We start from the raw sequence: 22452 nt of genomic DNA, 5'->3' as shown, positions 1-22452 counted from the left end.
TGCAGACCACACGGTCTCTGTCGGTCTCTGTCGTGGCTACCCAACACCGCTGTTGTAGTAGGAGAGCGGCCACTGACAAGACGGAATTAAACGGGTGTGGCTGTGTTCCAATAAAACTTTATTTAGGAAAACAGGTGACGAGTCAGATTTGGCCCAAGGGTCATAGTCTGCCAACCTCTCGCACAGAGGAAAAGATCACAGACATCATAATCAGAGCTGCGGGTATGGAAAATGTGTCGAATCTGTGTGAGAATGTCTCCTCACTTGCATACTTCGAATGAAAATATCTGTAAACTCTCAGGCACGTAGCAGGTGCTTGATAAATATCAGTTTTCTCCTGTCGGGGCATGAAGAGTTGCGATTACTGATTCACAGGCTGTCAATTTGAAAATGAAACTGTGCTAGCAGTGTGCTTTTTACTCCCCCCCTGACGTCCTGCCGGCGTCTGTGGCAGTTAGAACAGCGCTGCTCTTCCCGTGCAGTCTTCCTCAGAGCACACTCGACTGACTCCAACCTCACGTTCTTGGCATTCCCACTACAGACTTTTCTTTTTGTGTTAAATGGTAACTCTGCTCGAAGCAGTTCCAAAAGAAGCAGCAGAATGGAAGGTGTTGCTCATAATTCATTCAAAAACAATAAACTCCTCCCTTCCTTTCTCTTGTTAATTACACACTTTATAAAACAAATATTCCACACCCTTCCGTTTGGGCTGGGCATGCAGAATGAAAAAAAAAATCTATTAACCTGTCACGGGCGCTTGTGTCTATCAAGTCTTTTTCATAAAGTTTCTGAAAAGTGCTACTTTCTTTTAAGTAATTTTCAACGAATGTATTTGGCAAAAATCACACTGTGGTCAGAAGCTAAAAAATAATCTGCAGAAGGGGATGGAAAATTGAGCGCTGGGGAGGACAGAGGTGATCCATCTCAGGGAAGGGAAGTCATTTCTAATGGAAAGAGGAAGCTTCTACCCCATGACCTTACATTACTCATCTTACGTGTCATTTCTCATTAAGTGGCATCCTTTTTAGTTGTTGTGCCGTGATTCCTGAATAGCGGTGGCCTGGAAAAATACAAGGTTGAACTCCTATTCGGGCTTGAGGTACTCAGGGATAGATGTCATCCGCTCTCTTGCAAAGCTACGGAGAAGGAGGATCGGGTCCCTGCTCTTCAGTGGGCCTTACAGTGAGTGAAATATCCTCCCTTGTATCACCAGTAAGCCTTGCGCTTCCAAACGCAACTGGAAAATGTTAAGCTTCGGTCTGTCTTCCTGATGCATCCACAAGTTAACATCTATGATGCCTTACCTGGTTGTCATCACTCTAGGAAGCCAGCAGAAGCTGGTAGACTGATTTATAAAAATCTTTGATGCCTGGTGTTTAATATTCACATTTATTCAAAGAATGTGAAAGAGAGGAGAGTTTAGGGGTATTGAACATGTGAACTGGGGGCACAAGGGAAACAGGGACGGGCACTATCATTCCAATTTAGAGGAGGCCTGCGGTTCTCTCTCCAGGAAGCAGGGCAGGAGACTGGGGTGGGAGTACAAGTCATTGCCAGGGAACACCAGTAGGGGGTGGGGAGGTGAGACGGGGAAAGCTATAAAGCCAGGAGAGCATGCCTTACCTAGAGCACGGTGGGCAGCTGGAGATTAATCCCGTTGGGTGACTTTGGGAAACTGCGCAGAACAGTCCAGTTGATGGGAAGGAAGTGCAGTATGTACCTAATATCGCCCATCCGTGGCCGGCCGAAGGCTATTGGGGGTGGTTGGGCAGTTCTCCTCTGGAATTAACAGGTGGGTACCCTGGGTGGAGGAGACCCCAGGCAGAGTCTTAGCAGCTTCCAAAGGGAAGGAAGCTCTCAGGCCAGGGGACATAGGACTGGTGAGTGCTCAAGGGTGTGGCACTGACCATTACAGACCGAAGCACCTACGGTAGAAGGGACTACAATCGGGACATTTTTTAAGAAGAGCTCTAGAGGATGTTAGGGGGCACCCGTGTCACACCCGTCCAGCTTATGCTATAGCCTCGACGACTTCTGACTAACTGCGGGGCTCAACAGAGTTTGCATCTGACAGTGCTTTCTATCCTGACCTTGGTCGTTTTTTACTTCGGGCCACAATCTACCCACAAAGGTTCATTCACAACTGACCATAAATGGGTCTACATCTGAGCAACGGCAGGCAAAGTTGCCTGGAACAGAAAATGCATGCAATCTAGTGAGTCAGACTAAAAAATATGTATTTCTTTTATCTAGAGACCCCTAGATTTTCCATCATTCCAACTCATTGGGAAATGAATGTCTTTCTGAAACAATGGCTTTCCAGTTTTAAGCCTCAATAGGCACAGTTTTCTAGAGTAAAATCGAATCTTAAAATACTTAACTGAGGGATTACACGAAGAAGATGCCTCTCTCTCTCTCTCTCCATTATCAGAAAGGTCAACTATATCTCTATATACAAACCTGACAGATGTTGCCTTCTCACCTCCTAACTGGGAAACAGAATGCTCTGTTTACATTTGTCAGGATCAGGGGTTGCTGGGGAGGCGGCATCCTGCCAGGTAATGGAAACACTGCTTGCTTTAATTTTACTACCAAGAACAAAGCCTTCTTATTGTTTATTAGAACCCTTAAAGGCGGGCCTCATGGGCATAGTTCTAATTTTTTCGAGACCACAAACAAGAGGAATTCTTTAAGGCCATTTCATGAAAAACAGAAGGAAAAAATACTTTATTCTGCAAAAATTAATGCAATCCTTTGTTTAAGTAGCCAGAGCCTGACTCAGGTTAGCCTTGCATGTGTTCTCTTTACGCGGGCGTCTGCTGCCATCATTAGTCTAGGCACCCATCCTTTCGAGAAGCTTGGATTGAGGCTACGTCACAGATGACGAAAGAAATCACCTTCCTTTGGGATATCATCTCTTTGGCAGCATTATTTTCAGATGCCAAGCTAAAGGAAGAAACATTTTGCACCAGAACTAAACATGCCAACACTCCCCTTGCAAACTCTGTGTATAAAATGAGGGACCGCACGGGTCTCGATGCGGTGTTAATGATGCTTCTTCCAGCAAACTAAACTTTCCATGCAGTCCCCACTTCTGCTGCAAGGTTTACTTCCCTCTTCACTTCAAGCATAGGCATATCCAGAGATGTCTGCAACGGCCTTAGTGGCTGAGGAATGTACGTGAGGGGGAATGAGGACACGCCTGTCTCTCCGGAAGGAGGGTGTTAGCGGTGTACGGTGATAACACGGAAGCACTCTATGGACTTGCTGAGTGCCCACAGTGTGCAAAGCACCACACTAGGACCCGGCACAAACTCTGCCCTCCAAAGACAGTGACTTCATTAGAGAACAGCTAGCAAACATGCCAACTGCACACACAATTGACTGCTAAACCATGGGCTGAGAAGTTCTAGAGCTGTGTGGTCCAACATGGCAGCTACTAACCCCCTGTAGTTTGGGGGCACTTGAGATGTGACTAGTCTGAATTGAGCTGTGCTGTGAATATGAAACACATATATGAATCATTTTTGTGTTGGTTACATGTTGAAATGATAATGTTTTGAATATATCAGGTAAAATAAAATGTACTGGTCAAATTGATTTTATCTCTTTGTCTCCACTTGAAAAAAATGTGGTTACTTGGAGATCTCAAACTACATACACGGCTCCCATTATATTTCAATCGGATGGTGTGATTCTAGAGGGTTTCAGAAATGGGGCAATTGGTATGTGTGAATAGCTGGCGAAGGTCTGCTCTGGAATATGGAAGTGGGACTGGTCTTTGAAGATCAGAATGAGCAAGAAGGGAGTTGGGACCCCAGGGGTGAGGAAGATGAGAAAGGCACCAGAGCAGGGGAAAAGCAGAGCCTGTCTGTGGGGAGGTAAAAACATACATTTCAACGATACGTAGGGTGCGGTGAGCACGTATCTGGAATTGGTTATCTGGGAGCGGACAGAGAAGCACCAAAGCCAGGTATAGCTTACTGCCCCTCGCAAAAAAGCTACATTGAGGTCAACTGCAGAGAGCTGACTATGGCCCCTCTCACACAGAGCTCAGCTAAGGCAAAGAGGTGAATCTGGAGACTTAACTTTGGGGAGGGGATCTTTTCTTGACCTTCTTCTAATTGACTCCCCTTGTATCCTTGACCTTGTTGGTCTGCACCATCTCTCTTTGAAGCTATCCACGCTTGGGGCGCCTGGGGGGCGCAGTCAGTTAAGAGTCTGACTCTTGGGGCGCCTGGGGGTGCAGTCGTTAAGCGGCTGCCTTCGGCTCAGGGTGTGATCCCGGCGTTGTGGGATCGAGCCCCACATCAGGCTCTTCCGCTATGAGCCTGCTTCTTCCTCTCCCACTCCCCCTGCTTGTGTTCCCNTGACTCTTGGATTTTGGCTCAGGTCATGATCTCAGGGTTGTGAGATCGAGCCCCACATCGGGCTCCATGTTGGGCATGAAGCTTGCTTAAGATTCTCTCTCTCCCTCTACTCTGCCCACCGCCCCCCTCCACCCCAGGCCCTGCGCGCTCTCTTTAAAAAAAAAAGAAAAAGAAAAAGAAAAAGAAATGAAGCTATCCATGCTTACTTGCTCTTCTAAGGTTTTCTTCTGAAACGGTGGTGGTGGTGCTAGTGCAAGTTACGAGGGTGGTAGGAGGGAGACTGAAGAGCACCATCACTGTACAAGCCAGGCTTTGCCAAAAGGACAGGGAAAAGAGAATCTAACCTGATCTGGAAGAGAAAAGGAAAGACCACAGAATTCAAATGTCTGTCAGTTGCTGATTTTGAGGTATGGCGGGGTGTGTGTGTGTGTGTGTGTGTGTGTGTGTGTGTGTGTTTGGAGATCAAGAGAGTCTGATATTGAAAATGCCACCTCATAAGCCATCTTCAGACTTGTGCTGACTGCCAACCTCCATGTGTGAAAGTGTTCAAAAATGTTTCCCCAGGGGCGCCTGGGTAGCGCAGTCGTTAAGCGTCTGCCTTCGGCTCAGGGCGTGATCCCAGCGTTCTGGGATCGAGCCCCACGTCAGGCTCCTCTGCTGGGAGCCTGCTTCTTCCTCTCCCACTCCCCCTGCTGTGTTCCCTCTCTCGCTGGCTGTCTCTCTGTCAAATAAATAAATAAAAAATCTTTTAAAAAAATGTTTCCCCAAACTTGATTCAAATGGCTATCTGCTTATTTTGTCTTTTATAAACCAGAACAGATAGAAAGGGTATCCCAGAAAATCAAAAGGAAAGAGAGATTTACAACAAGGGGATGGGGAAGGCCCACCGTGACCTCCCTTAAGGGCTCAGCAATGACCCAATGGACAGTTCTCTCATCCTTGACTTCCCTCTGCCAGCCCCATCCTCTTAGCCCTCTTCAGGTGACATAGCCCTTGTGCTGGAAAGAGCTCCCAGGGTGCATCACCCATCCTGCTACTGCCGCCAGGAATTATGGCTGCTGAGATCGGCCATCATATGAACCCTGTCCTACGTATGGTCTTCTCAAGAAGGGTCCCTTTTCTGCCCTTCAGGATGAGAATTTATCTGACGCGCTGATCTACGCAAATGCATTCACTAGTGACAGAGGGAGGACAGAAGGAGGCAGCTGGTCTTTCTAGGAGGGTCCTGTTTTCTCATCAACAGCCATGCGCTGTGTGCTAACCGCAGGAGATGCTAGGAAAAGAAAGATACTGTCTTGCTTCCTGAGGAGTCTAACCAACTACGAGAGGGAATTAACCATGCACTTAAAGACCATGAGGATATTTGCCCAAGGACTGTATCTGTATCAACAAACCACTATGCAGTTTTCCTTAAGCTTTTAGATTCAGGTTATGAATCTCATTATTCTATTCATAAATCCAAGAAATTTTATAAAGCCAAGAATAATCACTCTCAGGGGGGTCCTGAATCAAAGTTTAACAAACTCAATGTGAGCAGACGTAACTCCATTAAACAATCAATGCCATATATAAATTAGTTGGTTAAATTCCTGCACACATTTTTTTTAATTGAGGTAAATTAACCTACAGGAAAATGCATAAATCTTAAGGTACAAGTCAGAGGATTTTGATAAGCAACATAAGCAATAGCTTAATCAAGATATAAAAATAACTCCATCACCCCGGGAGCCCCTCTTCCAGTCTATTCTCACTCCCATGGGTAACCACTGTTCTGAATTTTATCGCCAAATTCCCGTAACATTTTAAATTGCGTTTATAAATGTAACATATTCAACTTACTTTATAAGCACTTTAAATGCCTAACAGGGTAAAATTAAAACCCTAACAAGGTAAACCTTCTCACATCCTTAAGTAGCTCTTAGAAATCTAATAAACGAAATGTACAAATGTAGTGAAACTCAAGTTGTCCTTAACATTCCAACATTGGTTTGAAACAAACTACTTTACACTTTTTAACTTAAAAATCACAGGTCTAAAATAAATCACGTGTTTCAGATTGGAATCTCAAAGCTAACCTGTCAAATTTCTGTAATATGCCATTTTCTCTTAAATGCTACAAACCCTTAAAATACAAACATATGTTTTAGTTCCAAATTGTAATACAAGATATTGATTCTATAGATATGGTTTAGGTCTTCATCTTTCCACAGACTTCTCAAACTTCCTGGGGAGGAGGAAAAAAAGAACTTTCTTTCCTGATCATCTCAAAGAAGTTGAGGTTACCAGGTCAGGGATTCATGGTTAAAGATTTGAGAATAATCTCACCAGACCTGGAGGCCCACTGGTTCCACTGGCACCACAGAGGGATACTCACTGGGGCCCTTGTTATGGCGAGTTGGACAGGATTTCCAATGCCCCAGCAGATGGGATCGTTTCTCGCCATGAGAACTCCCCTAGGAATCTAAGCTTTTAATCATCTCTTTCAACTCTATCACCTGGTTTGGGTAGCTGACGTTCAGTAACCACTTCCGGTTGCCCTATTATTTGATTTGACTCAATCCCCCCCCCCTTTTTTTACTGGCTGATTCTTATTATGTCTGCCTACAAGTCACACTACCATGGTCATCTGAATGACATTTACCTCAGAACACCATTGGGATAATTAAATCAGAAAGTGATGGTAGGAGCTGGCTAAGTGGTCGGTTTTGTTTTTGGATACATCTGCATAAGTCCTGCCACTTTTCCCTTCCCCACACCACAGGCACACGTTGCTGTGGACCTGTAAGACTTGATTCAGTAATCACCTCCTAACATGTGCAAGGACCAACAAGGCGCCATCTTTCCAACCGATGTAAACAGATGGAAGGCTTTCTTGGACTTATCACAGCCCCAAACCGAGCTTGCCTGGTCAGAGAATTAGGCTACTAGGATGGTTTTCATCACCTCATATATATAAACCTGATGTTCTATCTAGTGAAAATACTTTTAAAAGCATAGTAAAAGCTCTATCATAAATTCCCAGGCTGGGAAGTTACCTCACTTGGTTGTAAAAATCTTTATTTGTGTCGCTCCTCACTGAAAGCTTTTTACATTCAGTGGTAGCCTTAGGCTTTTTAAATAGCTGAATTTAAAATTTCAAATTTCTGTTTCAAACAAAAATAATCAATGCTACAATTGTGCTCTTGTTAACGAACACTTTATATGCATGACTCAATTACTTTGCTGGAGAATTTCAAAATTAGAACAGAGCTCTTCAGTTTTCCCTGTAACATTTAGCAATTAAAAATAGAAGTGAATCAAATGAAGGTAGATGATGTGTCCCGTTTCCCTCACACTCTGTAATTATCTTATATACAGAGATAATTTCAGTTTGATTACCATAAAAAGCAATTTTACATTCATTTGTTGAAAAAATAATTTAAACTAGATATTAAGACCCAGAAACAAAAGAGTCTAGTTCACAAAATGATGGACTGCTGGTTGCATCAGGCTCATCTCTGAACGGCGTGCGCGGGCGCAATAATGACACTCAATCTTCTACCTGACGGTCACCTTCACATCTGGGATGGTTCCCCTCGCACCTCTGACTCTCTCAGCTGGATCCGTCCAACTTCCCGCTATCCCGCGTGCTAACTACAATGGCCATTTGTTTACATCTGTCATTACCCATTCTTACTATTCTTTCTATCATGCCAGAAGCATCCCTACTGCTCTAGTCAAGCGTCTAAATATTTCAAGGCAAGGAGGCTGTGTGTGGAATAGTGTAGGGGGGACATGATGAAGAATCCCTCTATTACGGGGAGAAACCACATTAAGATACATGCCTTCTCTCTTTTTCCCACTGCTCATCCACTGGGCCCCCAACTAAGGCCAATTATTTCACATTTACGTATTAGCCTTGGAGATCTGCATTACTAAATTCAAATATGTCCAAGGAATGATCTTCAGGGGGGCGGACATGTGCTCACACCCCACTCGAAGCCACCCGGGGGGATTCTGAATATGACGCAACAGTTCACCCCATCCAAACTGGAAAGAATAGCAGATGAGGAGAGGTTTGGATCAAGGTTTTAAAACTCTTTCAAAGCTGAAACTTGGGAATGTTATTCTGAGAGTAATAGCAAACTGACCAAGCCTTATAGTCATTCATTCCGAAGACTCATCTCTTATTCCAAAATAAGAGAAGACTGGAACACTTTCTACTGATCTCTTCTCACTATTCCTCATGAATATACCTAGGAAGGTAACAGGATCCAATGCTTCTGAATCATGTTTTTTTTAAGGCAGGAGCATTGAATCTAGGGGAAGACATTCAAGTATGTGTCATATACCACTTTAATAAACAATTACATTTACTCTCCCCGGAGAAAAGTTAAGTTTGTTTCATCAGCGTCAATTTTAGCAAACTTGGTGGAGTAAACTGGATACAGAGCCATTATACACACGCAGTAGTCAATCTTCTCCGGAGAGAATGGAGTTCAGTGCAGCCCAAGAGTTCTCGTCTGTCCTGGAATCGTAAGACTTGAACTTAGGAGAGCAGCCTTTACCACAGTGGCTCAGAATCCAGTTTTTGAATGCCACCATATTTGTACTATCACATTATCATCATTCCAGAGCCGTCTACATGGAGACCCCATGGATGACTGTGGGTTGCCTGGCATATTTCAATGAGGCTGGAATCTGACTCTAATCATACCTTGAGAGCATTCTCCCAAGGGCTCAGATGGGGTGGGAATCGAACCCTTATCTGCAGGTGACAATAGATTATGACTTTGAACATTCGAGTTGGCCCCCAGCACAACATACGTCATCCAAGATCAGACACCTGTCCACAAGACACAAACAGCGCACTCGCTGTTCAGACGCTGGTCTTTATCCAATGGCTGTCGATGAAGCAATTGCCAAGGTTTTCCATAAAGAGAGAAAGAACACTTTGGTGTAAACTGCATAATAAAATAATATGAACTTAAAACTTCATCTTTCTTTTTAACCCAGTGGTTCCCCCCCGCCCCCTTATTTCAAAGCTTACAATTGAATGCTTTTAGGATGCGGTGAATGACTGCAAAAGTCTTTTATGGACCCCTATCTGTTTTCCCAAATCAATTTTTTTTTTTACCATTTCTTACAAGCTACTGTAACATATCACCCTCCTCCCTCTCAATTTATGGAGCCCAATATCTGAGCAAAAATTGAATTAAATGGCACTTAGTTCACCCCCAAGAAGCTTGCCACTTCACGTGTCACCTAGCAGCGGAAGAACGCAGAGAAAGCCAGCAAGAGAGCAAAGTTTCCACTAAAATCAGAGAAAAAGATAATTTAACAACTTAGTGAGAAAAACAATGGCAAAAGGATTTTTTTTTTTTTTAAGTCATTATAGGGCACTTGGGTGGCTCAGTCTGTTAGGCGTCTGCCTTCAGCTCAGGTCGTGATCCCGGGGTTCTGGGATCCCTGCTCAGTGGGGAGTCTACTTCTCCCTCTCCTTCTGCCCCCCCCACTCGTGCTTGCTCTCTCTCTCCCAAATAAATAAACAAAATCTTTAAAATAAAATGAAAAGTAATTACAAACAAGGCAAGATAAGCCAAAGAGGCTAATGCCAGGACTTAGGCGGGATGCTGGCTTGGTGAATACCCTTCTCAGATGAGCTTGGGCAAGGGTGGTGAGGTCAGATGAGCCTTTATTTTCTCCTAGCTGCTCTGGCAATTAATTAGTCACCCTTCGCCGGTTTTTCTTTACCATCTCTCTGTGTATTTAGTCACTGGTCACCTGTAATTCCCCAAATGAACATCTCCTTTGTGTCCAGGTGTTGAAGGCCCCATGAAAGAACTTGATTCTCAGAATGTATGGAGAATTTGATACAGACCAGTATTTGCTTAGCCAACAAACTAGGCCCTCTGATTTTTAAAATAAAACAGGGAGGAGGAGGATGTGATGAAGAGAAACAGCCCATATTTGACCCGGAACTGGTAAGTTCGGTGGCTGACCCAAACTTTGATCACTTCTCAGAGGCTTGTCCCACACCGCATAGATAACTAATGCTAAATTCATCCCGAGGGGGTTCTCTACTGTCCTTCTCTCCTGAAGATAACAAAACCCAGTGGCCAAAAACCCACTCGTTTCTAGAATCCCAGCCACCACATTCCACACACATTTCTTGGGAGTCTACCTGATACAGCTCTTTCAATGCCTGCCCCTCCTGAGTCCTGAACTGCCTTGGCCGTCATTCCCTCCGTCCACTAGCCTGAAAAAGATCTGGTACTTACTATCAAAAAGCCATTTCATTTGCTTACCCTCGCTGTAAAAACAAGTTACGAAAACAATGGGGATGGGGGGAGACCTTCAAACTCTTTTCATTCTCAAGAAAAGCAGAAGTGAATCCCAGGAAGGAGGTGTGGACTTATAAGGATGTGGCATTTCCTCAGGATTTGGTGGGAATTCATTGATTTGATTTACAACAATTGAGAGTCGCCTCTGTGCTTGGAGTTTTTCGCTCCAGCTGGCATGGGGATTATTTTCCCTTGGAATGCTCAGCCCCGAATACAAGGACACCTTCAGGAAGAGGAAAAGGAAGAAATACAGTCTCGGAACCTCGGATGTGAACCAGGAAATTCTTGTCCACTGCCCTGATTTAAAAGTGCCTAACGAATTCCACTAGCTTTTTGGAGTTTACTAGCGTGCTGTGAGGTTCTCCCCGGGACGCGCGCTCAGTGCATTTTGCACTAAGATATCCGTAGTAGTTTTCCATTAGCCAAAAATAGGATATCCTTTACTGAAGAGAATAGGGATGCCGGTTGTAACTGCGAAAGTTCCCCAGGTCTTTGTGCTCCTCGAACCCTCACTAAACTTTCAGGACCAAATAAAGTTTAGAGAATGATGCGATTATTAAAGCCCACCTCGCTCTCATCTCGTAAAAGCCGGTTCCGTCTGATACCCCTCACACACCTTCTGTTTCCACAGAACGAACTACTTGCTTTATGTACACACCCTCTTTATTTTTCTATGTCCATGCCTTGGTCTGCCCTGCAAGTACTGCCTGTCCTGTCCCTCCATATGCCCAAGTGCCACCGACCCCTGGAAGGCGGGCTCTGATGGGGCGCTGCCTCCCCCAGCTCCCAGCTGGAAGAAATGTCTTGCTTCTTGGAAATTCCAAGTACCGAGTCCACCCCTCTCTTACAGGCATTAGTTTTCTATTTTGTGCCGAGGTTATTCTTTGGTCTTGGGCAGGATGGTAAGCTCCCTATGGGCCGGTCCCCTGGCGCCTAGTACAGGGCGGTGCACACACAGCCAACGCTCCCTACACGTGAGCGGAGTGAACAAGCTAGGTCACACCGGAACGAACCGAAGTGACTGGCCAGAGGCTAAAATGGATGCCCTCGCCTAGAAATTTCTGTGCGGTGAACACAACTCATGGATCAACGGGCATCAGGACAGAAGAGCAGAAAGTCACGTTAAACTAAACTATCCAAAACCGGAAAACAAGGCAAAAAGAAGACTGTGAGTCCTTTCGGGGTCGTATTAGGTCGTACTAGTGCATAACCCACACGGCAGCCTAAGGAAGGGTCGTGTAACTCTGCAGGCTGGCAGGTCCCAGAGTTCAGCTTTCTATTTACTCCTGATCCAGCCTTAGTCTCTGCAAAGTTAAACATTAACTTAGAGAAAACTGATGCTATACAACTCATTTTGCCCAAACGTCATGACTTTCCTGCCCTTTGGGTCACGAAGCAGTTTTGCATCTAACTCAGCTACCTGACCCTAGCGCCCTTCTCCCCGTGCGGCCCCCTGCGCCCGAGGTGTGCGGACATCGGCTTCTGCTCTGCTCCTTTTGGCCAGCTTTACCGCCTTGGGGGCTCCTTCATCAATGTCTTAGATAAATCTTCAACAGACTCACTGGATTACTGTACGAGAACCGGATGCTCAATTTTTTGAAAAATTACACTCTGAGAATATGAATAATTATGAATAAGGGACACATCATAAAATAGCAAAAAAAAAAAATAGGTACTTCCAGTATCGTTTTTCTACTCGTAATTAATTTTATTTTTTATCTAGAATAAATTTCGCAAATACCAAATTTATTCACCGACAAGGATTCCTTTCCATTCCTAAGGCTTTATATAGGAACAAAGTGAAAGGAATGCGTACCCTTTACTCCTTGTAAATAACTTCCAACGGCATGTACAATCGATTCAGTAATAGCTTTATTTAAAAAGCCTCTATCACAACTAAATATCTAATCTTTTGGAATAAAAATCAAATCTGCTGGTGAATTTCTATCTATCATTTGAAATTACTGAACATTATAGAAAGTAATTTTCCATGTTAAAACGAATAGCATTTTGTAAATTCAAGCCATACTAATACTGCATTGGGAGCAAGACAGTTGTTCTGAAATTACTACGGGCCATAATAGAAACCAGACACTAAATGCTTTAAGAAGTAACTAGCTGAAATTGAATGAAATAATCACCCAATCCATAAAGCCTTTGTAAGATTTCCCCATAAAACACAGGTAATTTTTTTTTTTTACTGAAGAGAAATTATTCTTTCTTATTGTCCTAAACATCAGATGCCATCACATCATAAAAATAAAATATAGCACAGGGATCATTCCATTTTGTTCATCCATTTATTCCTATAACACACATTCACTGTGCCCTACAATAATGAAAACATTATGCTTGCTCACTGTTATTTACCATGTTGTTTAATCAACAAGGCTCAAAATGGTCCCTAGAGAGACCCTTGCCAAAAGCAAATCCATTCTTTTTTTTTAAAAGATTTTATTTATTTATTTATTTATTTGAGAGGGAGAGAGAGAGAGTGCGCACGCGCACGAGTTGGGAAGGGGCAGAGGGAGAAGGAGAAGCTGAGTGCAGAGCCCGATGCAGGGCTTGATCCCACCAGCCTGAGATCACGACCTGAGCCGAAATCAAGAGTCAGATATTCAACCGAATGTGCCACCCAAGCACCCCAAAAGCGAATCCATTCTAAGCAGAGGGTTAGAAAGATCTGGCTTCTGCAATTTGTCCTTGGTGTCACTGCTGCCTACGTACTCTTGACTTAATGCCAACAGGTGGTCGATTTCATGGAAACGTATCTGACAACGAAGATGCACGTAACGTACATCTGCAGTGCGTTGAATTGTGCCCCCCTAAGGTTATGTCCAAGTCCTCTCTCCCAGTATCTGCAAATATGACCTGGTTTGGAAACAGGGTCTTTGCATATATAATTGAGTTAAAGTGAATTCACCCCAGGGTTCAGATGGCCCCAATCCAATGACTGGTGTGCCTGCAAGACACGGAGACACACAGGGAGAAGGCCATGGGACCACAGAAGCAGAGGTGAGAGTGCTGCAGCTAGAAGCCAAGGAACACCAAGAACTGCCTGGAACTACTAGAAGGTGGGGAGAGGCATGAAACTGTCCTCTCCTAGAGCCTTCAGACGGAGCAAGGATTGATTTCAAACTTCTGACCTCCAGAACTATGAGAGGATACATTTCTACCATCTTATGCCATCCGAGTTCATGGTGATTTGTTACAGTAGCCCCTGGAAACTAATACAACAGCTTTTATATAGTGCTTTTGTGGATGCTCTTTGTAAAGGCGACGGAAATCTACAATATTAGGAATGCCAAGTAGGGAGAGCTGTCATGGCGGCAGTGGGGGTGCGACAAAGCAGTGCATGGGGGAGAGTCTCCGAGAGTCGAGTTCTTTCCAATTCTGTCCATATTTGGCCTCTGCAAAAGATCTAATTTTAAAAAGATCTCCATCTTACAAATGTAAAGGTGAGGAGGGTATAAAACCGTGGGCTGGCAGTTTTCATATGAAACACAGCATGCAGAGACACTCACCTCCACATGCTGACAGGTTTGGATGAGTTTAGCCAGAAGGGTCTCCAGCTCCGTGTTCCTCTTGATAAGGCTGGTGAGGTTACTCTCTAGGTTTTGCTGTTCAAAAAGAGAAGACAAATATTATTCTGCATCCTGAAAATATTATGCTGTATCCTGAAGTATTATATACCTTTAATAACAAAATTACTCATACTCAGGAAAATCTGATCTCTTTTGCAGAAACCTCAATGAAATCTATGCAGCTTTAAGCATTTATAGATTTTTTTTAAAGATTTTACTTATTTATTTGAGAGAGAGAGAGAAAGAGAGCGTCCAAGCAGGCAGAGGGGCAAATGAAGAGGGAGAAACAGACTCACTGCTGAGCAGGGAGCCCGACGCAGGCCTCGATCCCAGAACCCTGGAATCAGGACTTGAGCCGAAGGCAGATGCTTAACTGACTGAGCCACCCAGGCGCCCCGCATTTATAGATTTAAACTTGACTTTGAGGAGCTGCATTTAAAAGAACCTTTAAAAAAGTTTCAAATTTCATTCTTTCTTTCCTCCTTGTACAAACCCGGGCACATTTACCTAAATAATTAGCTATAGGTCGTGAACTACGGAGAAAGGAGGTAATTGGATTTCTAGTTCTTTACCTGAATCAGAAATGGCAATAATATAAGGAGTATATTCCCACAGCAAATCAACTCTTATTGGAATTTTAGGATTTACCATCTTACGGGCAGGCTGAGGTCAGTCCCTCAGAGGAAGGTTCGAGTTAATCTGGCTATTGCTGACATTATGGCTACTTACAGGCATTTATAAGGTATAAGAAGTCCTCATCATACACATTTACTCACTCATAGTACATTTTATTGTACATGCTTCTATTCTTTGTCTATCAACCTATCAATGCCAGATTAAATTTCCTTGAATGCCACATTTTCCACATCACTATCCTCCTTATAAATCTAGACTTATTCCCTATTTGTTTGGAACATCAAATTTAAAGTTCCCTGCAATGACTATTAAATCTAATTTTCAACCACAATAACCCGCTTTGTATTCTGTATGCTCTTCATTTTTTTTTAAGATTTTATTTATTTATTTGACAGAGAGACAGCCAGCAAGAGAGGGAACACAAGCAGGAGGAGTGGGAGAGGAAGAAGCAGGCTCACAGCAGAAGAGCCCGATGCGCGGCTCGATCCCAGAATGCCGGGATCATGCCCTGAGCCGAAGGCAGATGCTTAACAACTGCGCCACCCAGGCGCCCCCTGTATGCTCTTCATTTATGCCATTCATTCATTTATCCATTCACACAAGTATTTATTAAGCTTCTACTAAATGTCACACTCCAAAAGATACCGGGGAAACACAAAGAAAAACTCCTACTCCCTGTCTACAAGGAGACGGCCATGCCCCTGCGGGACAGGTGCTGTGAACGAGTCAAGGGGCAAAGTCAGGGCTGCCCGGGGAAGGGTTCCTGGAGGACACATTCTGTCCACTGAGGCTGGAAGGATGGGCATGGAGTTTTTGGTGAACAAGAATGGGAATTTCTTGGGAAGATGGGATGGAGGTAGAGGTGGCCACGGGCGGGGGACAGAACGATGTCATGGACCAAGATCGGGGCAAAGGATTAGGGTGACTCTGTGTTTTAATGGTTAGACAATTCCACAAATACAGTGAAAAGATGGAAAGGAAGGAAATTTCATGGAAAAGAAAATAGATCGAGGATTTGTAATGCTATCTTCGAAAAAGGATTTGAAAAGAGTATGGGGGGCATTTTGAAAATCAATAATTTCATAAAGGTGATAATAGTTCACTATGCTGTGAGATTAATTTCTGAAAGCATTTACTCTTTCTACTTTGCAAAATGTTAGATTTAGAAAGGTATATTCAGGAAAAGAGTCACTTTTATTTAATGCTTAAAATGCATACATCAGAAACAGAAATCACTCTGGTCATTCTTAAACAAGTTCTGCTTATTAATCTGGTCTTTATCCTATTGCCTAATTTTTTCATTTCAAAGACCACATTTTTCATTTCCAGTGGATTCTTTATCACATCTCCCTCTTCTTGAATTACTTTCTCTTCTTGTTCCCAGGATGCAATTCCCTCCTTCATAATTTCAAGAGAACTAAACACATTGATTTATTCTTAAGCTTACTTGAAAAATGCAATTCCCTATTTTCCTGTGTTTGTGCAATGTTTCCCAAGAGTCTGATTTTATCTTGTATCTTATAATTTTGGTCCGACAGCTCATCTGATGTGAACTTTGTTCCCTGGGCTGTGATCTGGGGATTGGCACAGCCCAGCCAAGCAAGCTGCCCACTCTGATGTTAGGGCGTGAAGTCGTTTCCCTAGAAAGGGCACTGCCACAGGACACCCGCGTGTTAGAGAGGCACAGATCCAGGTTTGACTCAGTGCATCCCTGAGACGTTCTGTCCTTGAGAATTCTGTCTGGCTCCAATTCCAGAAAAGGTGGGTGGTACCCTTTGAGTCCAGTATGTCCATGGGGAGCACCGGCCTCCGGGCATATGGGACAGTCTGAGGCTCCTGCCCCGTGTGGGACACTCTCCACCGTGTTCCCCCTTGGGTCTCCACCACCCCGTCTCATCTCCACTTCTCCTGAGTAGCCCAGCTTCAGCCTCCCCCCACCATTCTGCATCTCCTTTCATTTCCGGTCCTTGGAGAATTTCCACTCATGTTTAAACTTGGTTATTATTCTTCAAAATCCATTTGAAAATATTTTATCTGTAGTTCTCATGTGTTCAGAATTCAGAGGGAGGTTTTGTACATATTTCATCGGGGCTGGAAGACCAACAAGAGTGCTTCAATTTTGGCTTTGAAACACTCAAAGCATCTCAAATACAAATATCTTAAAGGAGAAAAATGACTATTTCCCACTTAAAGGATGGGATACCTTAACAGAAAGTCAGAGAAGGAACCAGACAGAGTGATTAAGGTGCAGGTTAACGATCTCATGGTTGCATCAAAGAAAACCTTGCTTTCAAAGCTCTTAACAACAACAACAATGCAGACAACAGCCAAACGTTTTTCTGTTTGGATGAAATGAATCACAACCACTAATCACTTTATGGTCAGACTAGCCAGTAATTTTGAGACATTCCATTATTCAGTGTCCTTGATCTAAATGTGACTACTTTATGGTGTATTTGTCAACTTCTTTTGGTATGTTAATCTCAGGGAATCTTTCTCCTTGTCTTTTTGGCTGACCCTTCCGAGCAGGAAATTTCTAGGGAAATACATCATCTAGCTGTTTACACTTCAGTGATCATAGGTATGATTTTTCTAAAGCTAGTCAGCAAAAGAGAGCCAAATAAATATAATCTAACACATTTAGATTTTACAAACATCTGCTTGCTTCCCCTCCTTTTATTAAGTATGCATCATGTATAAAAATCTGGTTTTAATCAACTAATATGTAGACTAAAGCCTGTGGTTTAAACACATTGACCTATCTAGATCCTTTGGGGTTATTCAAATTTAAATAGTACAAGTGTTACTGAAATCCACAAAGAATTACCGAGTCACTTACAAGCATAATAAAGGGAAATGAAGCTGGGAGAGAGACTTGTTTCCAAGAAGTACCAAAGGGACTGACAACACTTGAAGAGAGCCCGGGTAATGGGGAGGTAACAAAATCCAGTCCTCAGTGAACCATGCATCCATCAGCTCCCACTACAGGGACTTCTGTGGAGTTTTTGAGAATTTAACTGTATCGCTCACATCCTGTGTGGCGGTCAGCAGGTACTATAACCTCCTAATTTTGACTGTGCTTTGTGCAAAAGAGAGATAATATTTTTTGGCATAAGAGTCTTGGGACTAAGCGTATAGAAGTATCTACTTCCCTACGGATATCTAAGGAATTCTACAAAGTACCAAGAAATAGTTTTCGTTTCCTGTTCTCACCTCGAAAACGTTAATACATTTACATCTCCTTATAGAACTGAGCTTTGTAGAGATCCACGGAGTGACCACACATGCAGGGAGTAAGGAGACTGGGGCTACCATCCCAGCTCAATTCTCCTGGATGGACGCCACTTGGGCCCAGCTTCCCCATCCATGAGGTGTGGGTACGGATATCTCCCTATCTGCACTGTTGTTAAGCTCAGGGGAGGAAACGAACACATACACCAGGAACTATACAAATGTTTGGTGAAATCATGAATTACAGGAGAAAACTTTCCGTTTGGCGTCAGTACCAGGCACTAGAGGGGCCCAACCCCGTGCCTCAGGCAGTCCCCACTCTCGGGCTTGCTGGTGGCTTTTGCTTGCAAGCACCTGTTCTTTTGGCTACCAGGGTTTTATCTGGCCCTGGGCAGGGCAGGCTGCGGTGCTGGGGAGAGCGAGGGGAGGCTGATGCCTCTAGGAGCAGCCTTCGGTCAGCAACTACTGGCAGTAGGTGGATGAAAAGGTGGCAGTAGGTGGATGGTCCCCCAGGTGGGACCCCTCGGAGTCATGACCCATAAAGTCTTTCAGAGAACCCCACGGAGAGGAGCCAGGTGCCTGTGGCGACAAGCAGCTTGCGTCCGCACCCTCTTTCTGCTTCCTTCCCTTCTTGGTCCCGCTTCCCCTCTCCCTTACAGCTGCTTCCTGGGTCACCTTCCAACATGGATTCTGAGCCAAGGTCTTCTTCTGGAAGAACCTGACTAAACCTTATTAGGAAAATAATCCTAATCCATTATTTGTACCTATTCCTTTTTATGAGGAATAGTCAAATTAACAAAGGATTTTATTGTTTTTGAAAGACATTTGCAAATACGAGAGAGTGTTTTCTCTTCCTCCACCTCCCCTCTTTCTTTTCATTTTTTTTTAAGATTTTATTTATTTATTTCAGAGAGAGAGAGAGAGAGAGAGAGAGAGACAGCTGGGGGAGGAGCACAGGAAGAGGGAGAAGGACAAGCAGATTCTGCACTGAGCGTGGAGCCCGACGCGGGGCTCAATCCCAGGAACCTGAAATCATGACCGGAGCTGAAACTAAGAGTCGGACGCTTAACTGACTGAGCCACCTAGGCGCCCCCTCCCCTCTTTCTAACTTTTTCTAGAGGCCACATATCCTCCAAATTCCAGGCTTTAAACCAGCAGTCACTGGAAACACAATGTCAGCCACAAATGTGAATGACATTTTAAATTTTCTAATAGTCATGTTTAAAAAAAAAAAGTAAAAAGAACCGGCTAAAATTAATTTTAAGAACATATTTTACTTAATTGAATATCCAAAATATTATTTCAATCTGTGATCAATATTTAAAAACTAATGAGCTGGAGCACCTGGCCGGCCCAGTCGGTGGAGCACGCGACTCTTGATCTCAGGGTTGTGAGTTCGAGCCCCACGTTGGGTGTGGAGATGACTCAAGACGTTTAAAAAAAACCCTGATGAGCTATTTTACATTCTTTCTTTCTTTTTACTAGGTCTTTGGAATCTGGTATGTGTTTTATGCATCCAACACAGCTCAATTCACACCAGTCACGTTTCAAACACTCAGTGGCCACACGCAGCTAGTGGCTCTGTGATTGAACGGCACAGCATTGGAGTCCAGAACAGGGGTCAGCAAACTTTTTCTGTAAAGGGCCAGGCAATCCATATTTTAGTCTTTATTGGCCATAAGCTCTCTGTTGCAACCGCTCAATTCTGTGGCTGTTTTCGCGAGAAAGCAGCCATAGACTACATAAACGGATGGGCAGGGCTCTCTTCCAATAAAACATTATTGACGAAAACAGGTGGTGACTGAGATTTGGCCCGTAGGCCAAGCTCCTTCCTGGGCCTGGGCACATGCTCTTCCCTCTGGAATGCACCTGCAGAGCAGGAAATAATTCTACTACTAAGGAGAGTGCATAACAAAACCACAGTATGTATTGAGTACCTGCTGTATACCCATCACTGCTCAGTCCCTTCCCATTGTAAGTGTTAAAATATTTGTTATGGGACCAATTAGCAGGAAAACTGAATATTCACGGGACAATTCTTCTGAAATCTAAGGTAGTAAATCAACTAACTAGTTCATTAATTTAACAACTACCGCAGATTGTTAGAACATTGCCTTCTCCCCTTGGGGGCCTTTCTCACTGGTAGCAATGAGTCTGAGCCCAAGAAGAGGGACTTGACAACTGAGAAGTATTCTGAAGGAATGCCGTGTCACTCCCCAGGACCGCAAGGATTCTGGAAAGGCAAATACTACACTGTTGAACAAATTTTACTAGACATGGGTTTATGTAAATAGTCTAGCAATTATCAGGGACACATCTATTCCACATTCCATCTAAAAGCGAAGTCAGGTCGCTCCTCGCCTTAACTCATGAGCGCTTCCCCAGGTGTGGTTTTCATAGCGCGGCTCTTCGAAGGGGAAGGATGTGCTAAGGATGTGTCTTTGTTGAGATGGAATTCAACGCGTCCCTCCTACCGCCACCACCACCACCACCAAAGTAGAGGAATACAAATAATTCAAGAGGGTCCTTCTAAAAGTAAAGATACAGAACGGTCCCTCTAAAAGGCAGACTTGGTTTCTTAATATTAAGCGAACGATGGGATACAAGTCAAATCTGGGAAAGGCGAAGTTGTAAACCACGTGTTGCTTAAAGAATGAGGCTGCCCTGAACACTTTTCTGCAGCGAGGATGATTAATTTTTCCTATAATTTTTGTTTTTAACGCATACACTGCTACTGCATTTTCACGGAGCCATACTCCCCCTCCTCACGTTAGGTAGTGTTCAGTGAGGCTCATTTGAGCTGGTAATTTAACAATTTAACAATCCCTAGTGGGACAACAGACTTCACACCAATCTCAATAGGAGCCTGTAGGCAGGGAGATGGACACCAGCTGAGAACGGTAAAACAGATGAGCTTTGTGCTTCCAGGCACACTGATACCTAATCAAACGGCAAGGTAAGCGGACAGAAATACTGCTAATTTTAGCCTTTGGAGACCTAGACCTAAGAGTCAGGTTGCAGGGAATTAATGACTTGTCATTGAGCACTACTATTAAAATGTATGCCTGAAACAGGAGATTTCAGTAATTCCTTTTGGGTTTATCCAGGCCTTAAAGAATGTTTGCTCTTATTCCGAAGTCAATGCTTCAGAATGTCTTTAAAGTATAATATTAAGTCTGGATACCTTTCAAGGCAAACACAGATCTGGCTTGTTTCAGTGCACAATATTCAGAGCGACATTCAGGAACTGTGTGTAGCCCTGACACCCAACACCACGACTCCAGCACGATCAGGATATGAACACGTCGAGTGCCACAATCCATATATTTTCTTCTAAGAAACTTTAATCACAATCCTTAATATGAAAACACACACCCGTATTAACACATGCCACCTGCATAAAAGCATAAACTCTTTATATGTAACTAAACACTTAAGATGTTTTAATTACCTTGCAGGAGTTTAAGGCTATCTTCAGGTTCCACTCACGACAGACCGCGAGTACGTGTGATTTATGCTGGGTTTAGTTTTTAATGCCTTTTTTCATTGGTTATGATAGTTAACATTTCCAAATGCCCTGGCAAGACAGGCCGCCCGGGGAACTTCAAAAACATAATAAAACCCAATCTGCATACAAATTTAAGTCTAGTGTTCCATGGGCTACAATTTAAGCCATTTGGATATGCGATACTGTATTTACCTTGTCAGGTTTTATTTGATATTTCCATATTAACTCCTCAGAATCTGTTCTATATATTTATAAATTCCATCATCAGGAGCTCAGGGTTTATTATTCTAATCTCGTAGTCAATAATATACAGAGAACAATTTTTAAATACCACTTATGGTCTAGAACGGCTTTCAAATTTTGATGGAGATAAATTTCTATCTTTAAGAGTTATATTCACCTAATGATAATTCCAGCAGATCTGACAACAACTGCTTAGTTACAGGTACCAGAGACGTGAGTGGCCTTTCTTGTTTGTTCCTCACCCCCTGGCCCTACTTCTGTCGACAATGAGAGAGGTGAGCAACTGACCCATGACCACATTTGTCAGTCTTGAGAATCAATACCGAGGTGAAGGAAGCTGGATGGCTGGGAACCTCTGAAAATCTCAAATTTAGAAATAATTATCTTCATTGTGAAATTTATGCCCGCAGAGAAATGTTTCAGAGAAAATGACTGTAGCCTTGACCAATGGAGAACTGCAGGAAGCATTTCGTAAGATCATGGCCTGGGTAAAAGAGCCATGAAGGAAGGTTCCATCAGTCAAGAATTAGACGGTGCAAAGATTACGGGCATATCAG

At 43.6% G+C, this 22452-nt stretch overlaps 1 protein-coding gene across 4 annotated transcripts in view; it reads right to left on the bottom strand.

Moving 5' to 3' along the window:
* Window positions 1–22452, bottom strand: part of MID1 (midline 1) — a 581834-nt gene that overhangs the window by 51858 nt on the left and 507524 nt on the right. For all 4 annotated transcript variants that reach the window (XM_040634579.1, XM_040634592.1, XM_040634586.1 and 1 more), the window contains one exon: window positions 14218–14313. In XM_040634579.1, the coding sequence (XP_040490513.1) occupies window positions 14218–14313 (96 nt within the window). The remainder of the gene's footprint in view (window positions 1–14217; window positions 14314–22452) is intronic.

The sequence above is a fragment of the Ursus maritimus genome (genome assembly GCF_017311325.1).
Source record: "Ursus maritimus isolate PB19 chromosome X unlocalized genomic scaffold, ASM1731132v1 scaffold_X1, whole genome shotgun sequence".
Lineage (NCBI taxonomy): Eukaryota > Metazoa > Chordata > Mammalia > Carnivora > Ursidae > Ursus > Ursus maritimus.
The sequence above is the reverse complement of the archived record's forward strand: the minus strand, read 5'-3'. Positions and strand labels throughout refer to the sequence as shown.